The 12,745-nt window shown below is 35.0% G+C and overlaps 1 protein-coding gene and 1 pseudogene across 1 annotated transcript; one reads left to right on the top strand and one right to left on the bottom strand.

Moving 5' to 3' along the window:
* Positions 1-789: 789 nt before the first annotated feature.
* LOC129889270 (uncharacterized) lies at positions 790-3,464 on the bottom strand (annotated as a pseudogene).
* Positions 3,465-5,669: 2,205 nt separating this feature from the next.
* On the top strand, positions 5,670-6,886 carry LOC129890632 (zinc finger BED domain-containing protein RICESLEEPER 2-like). The gene is made up of 2 exons (XM_055966148.1): positions 5,670-6,830; positions 6,881-6,886. Exons 1-2 carry the CDS (start codon positions 5,670-5,672, stop codon positions 6,884-6,886), a joined length of 1,167 nt encoding a protein of 388 aa, XP_055822123.1.
* Positions 6,887-12,745: the final 5,859 nt, after the last annotated feature.

Below are 12,745 nucleotides of genomic sequence, written 5' to 3'. Positions count from 1 at the left end.
TATTTCTCATGAATTACTACATATACCTACCTTTTTGGTTCCATATTTCTTACTTTCCGTACATTTATTCTCCCTTTTTCTGCTTATGATAGTTTTATATCCCGTTCTAAACTTAATTTATTTGAATCAATTACTTTAAGGTAACTAAATACCGTACTTGGTGTGCGGAATCTTATACATAGCAAACAAAATGCTACCAAACATTGTACTAATTATGCTAGTTTATTAGATGCCTAATCCAACTTCCTAAGCAGCATCCAAATGACCCTTTAGTTTGTGATTTTCTGATGACACAACATCAACTCGAAAAATGACCATTTTGATGAGTTATGATTGACAATAAAAATGTGCTAGTTATAGAGAGCCCTTTAATCTTTATTTTCAATCATATATTATACATACAAAAAGTGATGCAGCAATAGATTGAAACAATTGCACATATTAATGTATTGGTTGTAATAGTATCTTGACATATTTCTACTAGGAAAAATACATTAGTTTCTTCTACCTTTTCCTTCCCCCTTTATATTCATTGCATGAAGATTACTTGTAGGTGTCCCTTGTTTGTGAAGCACATACTTATCATCATTCATTTTGTAAAACAACAAAAACTACATCTTAATCTCAAACTAATTTGCATATCGCTCCATTTCTTCCCCCTTCATTATCACTACCTTGAACAATACCCGTTAGTGATACAAGTTACTATAAGATACCCCCTTTCTCGAAGCTTGAACACGGACCTTGTAATTGTAAAACGGAAATAAGAGGAATTAGAGGAATGGGAAATTTTGATCTAACAGATACTATAAATAACTCAAAGGAGTCCTTTGAGCTTTAACAGTAACAAGATCGCATTGTCTCGCAATATCTAACACAATATGATAAGCTAAAGTTAGATAGTAGTTGAGCAACAGCAACAATTGCACCTTGTACATAGAGCAATTAAAATACGACATTCTTTAGCAATGAGCAGCAAAACTAACTTACACTAGATGTGTATCTGCAAATTATGCTACATTCTTGAATATCCATAATAACTTGAGTCATATGCTTGTGCTTCTGACACTTGTGGTTTGGCCCTTCCCCGAACCCTGCGCATAGCGAGAGCTTCAGTGCACCGACTGCCCTTTAAACGCCTGCGCTTCTGGGAAAGATTCTCAAAAATCTTATGAACATCAACAGATGTAACTGATTTGATAGATCAAAGGATGCCTGTCAAGGAAGTGTGACGGTAAATAAACGGCCAAAAGCTATATCGAGAATAAATGGGACATCGCAGTTAAAGGGTAATATCTTCCTCATATCCTATTCTGAAGAGTGTTTTTTGAACTTCAAGATTTCAGATTCCATGGATTTACTCAAATTACGGATCAGAAAATCCAGTGTACAAACTTCTCGTGTTCATGGGGAGTTAAACATGCAAAATTGCCAACAAGACACATGCAAACAGAAAAATCTTCACATAGTTAACCAAACAGTGGTGTACATTATTCAAGTACTTGTTCTAAACACAACAAATATGATAAACAAGACTTATACCAAGTATGTTTACATAAATATTTGCTAGCCTGTTAATTTCTAATTACTGTGACTTAACCAGTCCGACAAGGTAGGATAGGCCATGTGTAGAGGGATAACATAACAGAGAAACTACAAGAAACAGAATAATGATAAAACCATATCACCATAAAAGTTGGAAATCATCACTTCAAACAAAAGTTAGCAGGCAATAAAAGAGAACAGCAGCAAAGGACCAAACAATTTGGTCTCAGGTCACACAACATTAAGGGTCCAGAACAACAGTAAGCAATCTACTTCTTGCATTTAATTGTTTCTCCATCAGTATATTTGTCGTCATTGTTTCCTAATCTTAAAGTCATCATAGAAATGTTTACCCTCCTAAGGGGCTTCGAAATAATCCAATGAGACATCAGAAAGTTCCAACATTTTCAAAAAGAAAATTTATTTACAAATCTATTAAACATATTCATTTTATTAATGAGTGGAAACTTCCTAAAGAAAACACTAAGGAAAATTACATTTTCTTTGACAAATCATTCAGCCACATATCTTGAAGCAAGCTAACAACTAATGGGAGTACCTTTGTCCAATTATATGAAAACAACAAAGATGCATCAGCCAAATCTAAAGGTAAATGACATGTTGTAAATACTCTTTAAAAAAATCTAGTAGGCTTCCAAGGTAAAACAAGAACATATCGAATAAAAAAAAGACTAAATATAGAAAAATGACTCACTCAACAAGGATTTGGTGTGACCCAAATTGGAGGACAAACTTGGCTGAGGAAAACACCATCATAATGTGGCTGGATACTGCCATCTGCTAAGTTGAACACCCCTATGTCCAAGCCGCCACCTTCTTTAAACTTGAGGGACGCACCCAAACAGTCATCTGTAATATAAATATGATTGGGCTTGTTTCCCGGAAGTTGAGAAGCTTGGACCGAAAGAGAAGCATTAGCACCCAGGAAAAAAGGTTTGTCCCCTAAATTCCTAGTCGGCGTAGTTTTGCAAGCATCTAAACCACTATAATCGATTGCATAAAAGTTTCCACTGAAATATAACACATCACTGATATGTCCTTTGTAGGTCAGCTTTTTAATCCTGATCCATAACAAATCTCCTGGTCTCCATAAACTGAGTAACTGGATCCTTCCCTCAATGAACATGATGATGTAATCAGATGTATGATAAGGAATAGCTGTCAGAACTGCTTTACTTATAAAGGTCCATGGTTGTGAAATCTTGTTAGATTGATAATGTTCGGTGGTATTTTGATGTGGCAATTGGATTCGAACACCGGAAAAGGGATTAACAGACTGATTTCACCCTCTTTTCCGACTGTGACAACCCATCACATAGACTTCACACATCATTTCCCGTAGCTCCCGGAATCCACATCTTCAAATTATGTCATTATAAAGGCTCAAGAATTTTCTACAGTTGTTATCATCCTCATCCACAACAAGCATTAGCTATTTAACCTTAGGCAAATTACTATTAACATTGTCCTTGGTGGCTACGAAGTGCCACGATTTGCAAACATGCAAAAATTAAGATAATCCTTAATCAGATTTATACGTCTAACAATTAAAACCAACAATTCAGGTCGAAGTTCCAATCAGTCAGCCATTGTTCTCATTTTCAAGCTCTCAAACGAAAAGATTTAATAAAATTGGGTAAATGATAGGAAAATACCTAATTTATGTGAATCGAACTCCCGATGAACATTGATGAGATGCAGAAGCAAACCGATGGTTCTTCATCAACCAACTTTTTCATCGGAGACAGCGGAGCTCCCCATCAGTGCTCGACGGGAGCTCGAGTTTGACCGGAGACGGCACAGCTCCCAATGAAGAGCGATAGAAACTAAGCAGCACACTGTTTGAGAGCTGTGTTTGGTAGAATATAAAGCATATTTTTCAGTTACATTTTGGACTTTGCTTTTACTACAATTAATTAATGAAAAAATGTCAAAATGGTTTTTATGTAGGGTGGTTCAAAATCGTCCGCGGCCAATAATCCAACCGCAAAATTGGTTTATTGACTTATTGGTATTGAGTTATCGGATTAGCGGATGGAGAATGAATTTAAACTTTATAATTAACGGTTTATCGGTGTGGGGGACGGATTACTCAATTTTATTATTGGGTAAACCGTTAATCCGTTAAGAATTTATTATATTTTAATATATTTTATCCCTAAACATATAAAATATATATAATATTGATAATTTTTATTTGTAAACCTAAAATAAGGCCAAGCCCATTTAATTAAACAGGCCTAACCAATTTAATTAAATAGGCATACCCATTTCTACTAGAAGCCCTACTTGACTACTTCAGTCTTCAGCAGTTCAACTCTTCTACAAAGTGTAAAACTTCTTCAGTTCTTCCGCCCACTTTAGTCTTTAGGTTTAGGAAATAGGAAGTTCCGCCTACTTTAGGTTTTAGAACTTCAACAATCAACTCTTCTACAAAGCTTTAGAACTTCAACCTTTGGAAGTTTGGATTTACTGATCAAGAAAAAAGAAATTATCGAGAGTATGTCTTTTGAAACTTCTTGTGGATTTTACTTTTAATGTATGTGAATTCTTATTGCGTAAATCTGCCTCAGAAATTCTAGTAGCATCCTAGAGTTGATTCTACATGCATGTCTGAAGTTGATTTTTGATGACCATATGCAGATGCTTTGAAGGTAGATGCTGCTTGTGGACTGCTGTGTTCTTATTATTGTTTCCTTAAGAAATGTTTTTGTTAGACTCCTCATCTCTTGGAGAAAACAAAGAGGAATGTCATAGGTGTTTCAGGGTAACTGTCTTTTGACCCCAAAATAAACCTGGAAATGGCATCACTCTTGCTCAGTAGACACACATGGACATGATTTTGTCTTTCTTTTCTTCTGTCTGCACTGTTTGTGCCCTTTTCTTCCCTATGGTATACAGTGTGGGTCTTATTTTATCATCTCAAGTGTATTTTATCACCATAGGAAATAAAGATGTACTATCAAGTAAAAATTGGTTGGGTTTTGGTGTCTCATAGTGCTAGAGTTGAAATTCAGTTAACCTTCTTGTCCAGGTGTAAACTCTTAGTATATATGAACTGAAATTCCATTGAATAACCATGAGCTGTAACTAGTGGCATAAGCAGTATTTTGTGCTAAATCGACTTCGCATCTTCTTTGATTATTTATGATAATTTTGGTATGTGCTTCACTGATTTTGGCATTATTAAACTACTGATATAAAATTGATTATCCATATCTTAGCTTATTTTTGAGTTGTTAATTGAAATACAGGGACGCAAAGTCTTAAACTCTTAATCTTCTAGCATGGCTGAATAAAGTGATAAGGTGATAGGTGAAAGTGAGGCTTCAAATGCAGCAAGTCATGCTGAGATAACTCTGTCAGCTAGTGCTAAAAGAAGGAGAAAAAGGTCTGCTACTTGGGATCATTTTACAGAAGTTGAAACTTTCGAAGGTACGAAAGCAAAATGTAGCCATTGCTGTAAGTTGTACTATTTTAAGTCAAGAGATGGTACGTCGACTCTTCTTGGTCATTTGTCGACATGTCCTAAACTTCCTACTCCTCTTGTTGATAAAAAACAATCAACCATAGGCTTTAAATCTATTCTAGGGGGAAGTCAAGGTGAAATCTCTTGGAAATTTGACCAAGAAGAGTGTAGGAAGGCTTTATGTCGTATGGTAATAGTTGATGAGCTTCCTTTTAGCTTTGTCAAAAAAGAAGATTTTAAAGAATTTATGAAAATGGCTCAACCTCATTTTTGGATCCCTTCCCGTAGTACTGTAACTAGGGACTATTTTAATCTGTTTAATGAAGAAAAACAAAAGTTGAGGAGGTATTTTATAGAAACAAAACAGAGAATTTGTATTACCACTGACACATGGACTTCTATACAAAGGATCAATTACATGTGTATCACTGCCCATTGGATAGATAGTGATTGGAACATGCGTAAGAAAATACTTAATTTTTGTCCTATTATTAGCCATAAAGGTGAAGATATGGCAAATGGTATTAGTAGGTGCTTACGTGAGTGGGGGATAAATAAAATCTTTACTATCACAGTTGATAATGCAAGCTTAAATGATGTGACACTGAAAGAATTATCTAAGCAATTAACAAAAATGGGAACTAATTTGATGAACGGTAATCACTTTCACGTGAGGTGTATGACTCATATCATGAATCTTGTTGTTCAGGATGGTTTAAAAGAATGCTCTTTGTCTATAGAACGTGTTAGACATGCAGTTAGATATGTTAGGCAGTCTCCTGCGAGGTTGAAAAGATTTCAAGAAAGTTGTGACGATGAACAACTTAGTTGCAAAAACTCTTTATGCTTAGACGTTCCAACTAGGTGGAATTCCACCTATCTGATGTTGAGTAGGGCTGTTGAATTTGAGAATGCATTTTCAAATTATGCTTCTCGTGAAATTGGCCTGAGACATTATCTTGAAAATTCTTATGTTGAAATTGGAATCACTGCTGGTGAACTTTTGAGTAGTGATTGGGTCCATGTGAAAAGAATTACCAGATTTCTTGAGATATTTTATCTTCTTACTTTGAAAATATCTGGATCACGTTATGTTACGTCAAATATTCATTTTCTTGAAATTTGTTCTGTTGCTGTTTATTTGAATCAATTAATGGCAAGCGAAGACACTGGTTTAAGCGATATGGCAAAAAAAATGCAAGAAAAATTTAATAAGTATTGGGGAGATCCAACAAAAATGAACAAGATAATTTTCATTTCGTGTATTTTGGATCCTCGTTACAAGCTTGAATCAGTTAGCTATGCATTTGTAAAGATGTTTAGGGAAAAAGGGCCATCTATACAAGCAGAAATAAAGAAGTACATGACTTCATTATTTAGCGAGTATGTAAAATCCAACTCAAAAGGCAGCGTGCTTGCTCAATCTTCACCTTGCTCTTCACTGGACACTTCTACTTCCGGGCTTCCTAACAGTCAAGTAAGTACCCAAAGTACAGGACTTTTAGAATCATTCATGAAAGATCTAAAGAACTATAAAACAGCGAATGGAGGTGTGGATGCTAGAACGGAGTTAGATAAATATTTTGGTGAAGAAACTGAGGATGATAGTAAAGAATTTAACATCCTAAACTGGTGGAAAATGAACTCAGCTAGATTTCCTATTCTTGCTGAAATGGCTTGTGATGTATTAGCTGTACCAGTTTCAAGTGTAGCATCTGAATCTGCATTTAGTACGGGAGGACGTCTTCTTGATTCATTTAGGAGTTCATTGACTCCTAATTTAGTGCAAGCTCTAGTGTGTCTTCAAGATTGGCTTCGAAGTGAAAAATTACAAAAATCTGTTAGTGTTGAGGAAGATCTTGATAATCTCGAACAGCTTGAACAAGGTAATGATACTTTTTATTATATTTGTTGTATATTATTGTTGTACATGGTTTATACTTATTACACGACTCATTATGATAATTTTCTCTTCAGATTTAGCCAGTGCTGGAAAATACCCTACGCCTACTGTAGTTGACATATAAATGTATATGTTCTCGTCTTTCTGCTCGAGTTCAGGTTCTCTGCCCAAAACCAGATAATTATTTCTTATTTCAGCATTTTTGTTTGCTTTTAGTTATTATTTTGTTCATTTGAGAAGTGTTTGGCATTATCTGTTTCAGTATAAATAAATACACTAATTTTGTTTGCTTTCAGCATTTTTGTTTGCTTTTATTTGTTTCATTATCTGTTTCATTTGTTCATTTGTTTTTGTTTGCTTTCAGTATTTTTGTTTGCTTTTATTTGCAATTTTATACGTTGTTCTTTTTAGGAAATTTTTTAGCTCTAGTTGAATGGTAATTAATAGATGATAGATTATGGTGGGACTTTCAGTTTCAGATACTGCTAATCATGAATATTCAAATCTCATTAATTTCTTGCACTACCTTCTCAAACAGGGATAATGCATATCCAAGACATGCAGCTATGGCAATTGCCCAAGTCGTGATGGCCTTTGGTCATTTCTTCTTTGCCATGGATCGGCCTGGAGCTATGTACATTAGTACTCTTTTGGTTGGACTTGGTTATGGAGCTCATTGGGCGATTGTGCCAGCTGCTGCTTCTGAATTGTTTGGCTTAAAGAATTTTGGGGCTTTGTACAATTTCCTCACTATTGCCAACCCAGTTGGTTCATTAGTATTCTCAAGTCTTGTTGCTAGTAGTATATATGACATGGAAGCTGAGAAGCAATCTCAAAAGCCACATGAAGGACAGTTGAATTTGGAGTCAGTTTTGACAATTTTTTTACACATGGATGAACCTCTGAAGTGTGAAGGGGCCATTTGCTTCTTCTTGACTTCCTTGATAATGTCAGGACTCTTCTTGAATTTTGACTGCAATGGGCTGTTCTGTACTTCTGTAGGCTTGTATATTTGTGAAAGTGTGAAGTTTAAGTGGCTATAGCCTGTAGGCCTATATATTGTTGTTAATTTGTTCACAACTTTTCATATGACATTGATTATATTGTTGTTACATGTTATCATACCACTGATACATCGCCCGATAACCGTTCGATAATTGTTAATCCGATACCAATCCAATCGATATCTTATAGGTTGGCTAGCGGATTAGTACTTTTAAAAGCCGATAACTGTTAAGTCAAACCGTTAAACATAATAATTCGTCCAATCCGCCCGATAAGCACCCCTATTTTTATGTATTGAGGTTGGATTACTTTAGTCTTTTTTTTATATATCACGTAATTAAAATAATGTTTAATGTATAGAAAAAATAATTATCATTTTAGTGCTTCATGTATATCATATAATTAAAATAATATGTGAAATGTATACTTTGGTCATAAATTTTAAGGTTAAAACCTTAAAATTTGAGTTTTTAAAATTGTATTTGAATATGCATTTTACTTAGAGGGAAAAAAAGCGGAAATCGTAAAAATTCAAAAATCAATCTAAACCATTCTTTTAAAATTTTTATAAATATTTGAAAAATCAGATTTCTTAATTTTTTTTGTCAAACATTAGTTTAATGTATAGAAAAAGTGATTCATCTAGTCCTTTATATATACCATTCAATCGAACTAGTTCTGTATGAAAAAAGTGATCATTTTAGTCCTATTTAAAAGTTACAATGTAAGTCAAACAATCTATCAAGTTTTACCACCACATCGTAAGAGGAAGCAAAAACTACAAATCCTTCCTGATGCTACCGTGTCCGCTTGCAAAAATGGAGTACACGTTTTTCTAGTTTGTCTTACAATATATATAGTTTTTGTTCTTACAGCAACAAACACGATTGAATTATGATTTTGAAAATAAAAATATACATTGATCATTAGTACAAGAGTTACCATTAAAGGTAACAAAATCGACATTTCTTCTCATCATAAAAAATTGGTTATGGTGGTATTAGTTATGCGAATATTAATTACTCTATGTTTTGCCCCACATAAGATAATACATCGATTTTCTCATAACTTATACATGAATTTATTATGTGAGTTTCTAAATTGTGAGTAAAATGTTATACTATTTATACACGAATAACTTATTTCCTAAGAAATCATTTGATAGCTGGTCCGGAGGTGAGTTATGCAAGTATAAATTAAGAGTACAGTTTTAAGAAAAAAGATTGTGTTACCTCACGAGACAGATACTTACAAAAAAATTGTGAAGTTTATTAAATAACTCCTCCACACACTCCTCCTACATCCTTAACCAGAAATCTTGGGTTCAAACTACCCTAGGTAGATCGGGTTCCAATGCGAATACCAGACAGTGAGGAAAAACAAAATAAAAACAAAAACTCCTCCACACCCATACATTTAAAAAGTAAGAGTATTTCAAATATCCATTTCAAGGATACTTTATAAGACCTACTGTAACAAAAATGATGTCCCTCACCCTGAAAAAAGAAAATTGGCATTTGTTAAGCATTGTTTTAGATATTAACTAAGTAGTTAAATGGATGTTAGAATTGGTTGTTAGGAGTTGGTTAGAACCCATGTGATTATCACGTGATGAAATCTACAACTGGCAGCCTGATTAGAATTCTATAAGAGAGCATGTAAGGGTTCATTCTGTTAAGCTTGAATCGAGGATTTTTACCATTCTATTGAACATGTAAAAGCTTTCTGTTTCTAGATAATTTTTCTTTTCTATATATTTTAGATTTCCTTAACTAATGAGTATTGTCGAAAAGTTAATATGTGACATCTGATAAGATGAGTGCCCCTGTTAAAACAGTAGTTACTGCTTTTCAAAATGAGAAATTTTACCTCTCTACAAACTTGATTGGAGTCTCCCCGGGTCTTATATTCTGAGGTTCCAGGTATCAAACATCACAGACAACAACCCAAGATGTCATGAGTTGCAAGAAGTGTGTTGTGAAGGATTGTCTATATTTAATAGAAGAAAGGTTAACTTCAAATTAGCAAACAAAAAATAGAAGAGAAGAAAGAGTATAACAGAAATACCAACAAACAAATCAGATAAGCAATTTGGCATTAAGAAAACCTTTCTTTTTACTATTCTAAAAGGCATCAACAAAAAATTTATTGTACTTGATTGCAACAGGACGAATGGTGCAGCCGAGTTCAAATGTTCCCTAATCATGCATGAAAAAGGATCGATGCATAAAAATCATTAAAAAGAAACTTATCCAGGAGAAGCAATCAGGGCAACCAAGTGTGAATCTTAACCAGAGAACCATATGAGATGTTTTGGAAGAGGAGTACACAACTACTGATCATGCCACACCTCTGCAAATTTATGATGTAACCAATGAGAGGCAGGTGCTTAGTAAAGAAGATAGTTCAGAAGACTTGTCTGATGAATATAAGGTCACTCATTCTGAAGATGAGGAAGACCCTGACCAGTGGGAGGATGAACAATAAGAAGACCAACTGGAGGCATTCAGATCCACAATGACAGCTCTAGTGCAAAAGGAAAGTCAGCAAGACAAAGAAAAGAATGATCTACCCTTTAAAAGTAAGCAAACAAAGAAAAAGACTAAACAAAGCACCATCAGTAGTTCTGATAATGTTGCTTTCACAAGCAACATCAACACTAGGTCCAAAGCTCAAAAACCTTGATGATTAGTATAATTTCCTGGAATGGAAGGAGTATTGATACTCAGGGGGGCCTTGATATGCTACAAAGGCTGAAAGATTTCTATAAGCTATCTATTATAGCAGTGCTGGAACTATTCTCCAACAAATCTCAAATTCAGTTTCACAGAATTCTGCTAGGAATGGATAATGTTATGTCCAACTCCAATAGCAAAATATGGTTATTCTGGAACAAAGACATTGTATGCAACATTGTTGACCAGGATGAACAGCAAATGACTTATGTCATTACTCATGTGGCTTGTCCTAACAGCTATCTCATTACCTTTGTATATGCAAAATGCAAGGACTATATGAAAAGAGACTTATGGGATAAGATGCTATAATTTTCCAGTAAAGGGAAACCTTGGTGCACCATTGGAGACTTCAATGTTATTACAGATGTTGAAGAAAAAATGGGGGACAACCATACAATATGAACAAGAGCTTTGAGTTTATTAGTGTGATGAAGCCTGTGGACTCACTGATTTGGGGTTCTGTGGGCAGAAGTTCACCTGGTGCAACAATAGAGACAAAGATGCTAGGATTTTGAAAAGACTTGACAAGGCCATGGTTAATGATTCATGGTTAGAAGTCATGCATGTAACAACTGTCAGTCATTTGGCCTCTACATGATCTTACCACTGTCCTCTACTACTTGAAGGTATGGCAAGATAGGGTAATGCTACCAAGTACTTCAAATTCTTACACTGCTGGACAGACAATGTGAACTTTCTTAGCACAGTAAAAGCATGCTGGGATAATCCTGTGGAGGGTAATCCAATGAGAAGTTTCCAACAAAAACTGAAAAGAGTTTCTAATACTCTTAGTAAGTGGTCAAAAAATGAGTTTGGGGACATCTTTGCTTCAGTTAAAGAATATGATGAGCAGGTGAGACAAGCTGAAAAGAAGATAATCAGTGATAATACTGAAGAAAACAGGTCCAAGCTACATCAAATCAATGCTCAATACATCAGATATCTGAAGATGGAGAAGTCTATCTTAAAGTAGAAAACTCAAATACAGTGGTTCAAAGATAGAGATGCCAACACCAGCTATTTTCATGCTATTATCAGAGGAAGAAGAAGAAAACTTTTCATCCATCAAATTAGTGATAAACATGGCAACCCCATTCAAGGTGAGGACAATATTGTAAGGGCAGCCACTACACACTTTGAAAAAATATTCACTAGTGAAGAGAGACAGATCAGGGAAGATGTTCTTCAATGCATTCCAAAAATAGTTACACAGGAGCAGAATGAGGGCCTATAATCTTTACCTACTATGGGGGAATTGAAGAAAGTGGTGTTCTCCATGAGCTCTACATCAGCTGCTGGACCAGATGGAATAAATGGGAAATTCTATCAATCATGTTGGGATATCATCTATGAAGACTTACTGAGATTAGTTCAGTACTTTTTCAATGGACATGGTCTTCCCAAGTTTATTTCTCATGCATTCCTAGCTCTACTGCCAAAGAATGAGCATCCTAACAGTCTCTCAGATTACAGACCTATTTCTCTTAGCAACTTCACTAACAAGATTATTTCTAAGCTGCTAAGTCTCAGAATTGCCCCAATTCTGCCTCAACTAATCTCAGAAAACCAATCTGGTTTTGTTAAAGGCAGGAGCATTTCTGAAAATATAATTTTGGCTCAAGAAATCATCCACAATATCAAGAAACCAAAGGCTGGGGATAATATAATTATCAAATTGGATATGGCCAAGGCCTATGATAGGATCTCTTGGTCATTCATATGTATGGTCATGAGGAGGATAGGGTTTGGAGAAATGTTGGTTGATATGGGTTGGAGTATTATGTCAAACAACTAGTATTCAGTCATCATTAATAGTGCAAGGCATGGTTTCTTCCACTCTACAAGAGGCCTCAAGCAAGGAGATCCTTTATACCTGACATTATTCATCATTGGAGCTGAAGTGCTGTCTAGATTGCTCAACAATCTTCACCATCATTATCTATATACAGGGTTCCATATGGAAAGAAGAGGACCCTAAGTAAATCACTTGAGTTTTGCAGATGATGTGATTATTTTCACATCTACCAGTAACTTCTCATTAACATTGATCAACAAAACTCTCAA

This window comes from Solanum dulcamara, chromosome 5, assembly GCF_947179165.1.
Source record: "Solanum dulcamara chromosome 5, daSolDulc1.2, whole genome shotgun sequence".
In the NCBI taxonomy this organism is placed as follows: domain Eukaryota; kingdom Viridiplantae; phylum Streptophyta; class Magnoliopsida; order Solanales; family Solanaceae; genus Solanum; species Solanum dulcamara.
Note: the sequence above shows the minus strand (reverse complement) of the source record. Positions and strands in the feature narration are given on the sequence as shown.

Bases quoted from the DNA above. Each gene is read 5' to 3' on its own strand.
- LOC129890632 (XM_055966148.1), top strand. From the start codon at position 5,670: ATGGGAACTAATTTGATGAACGGTAATCACTTTCACGTGAGGTGTATG.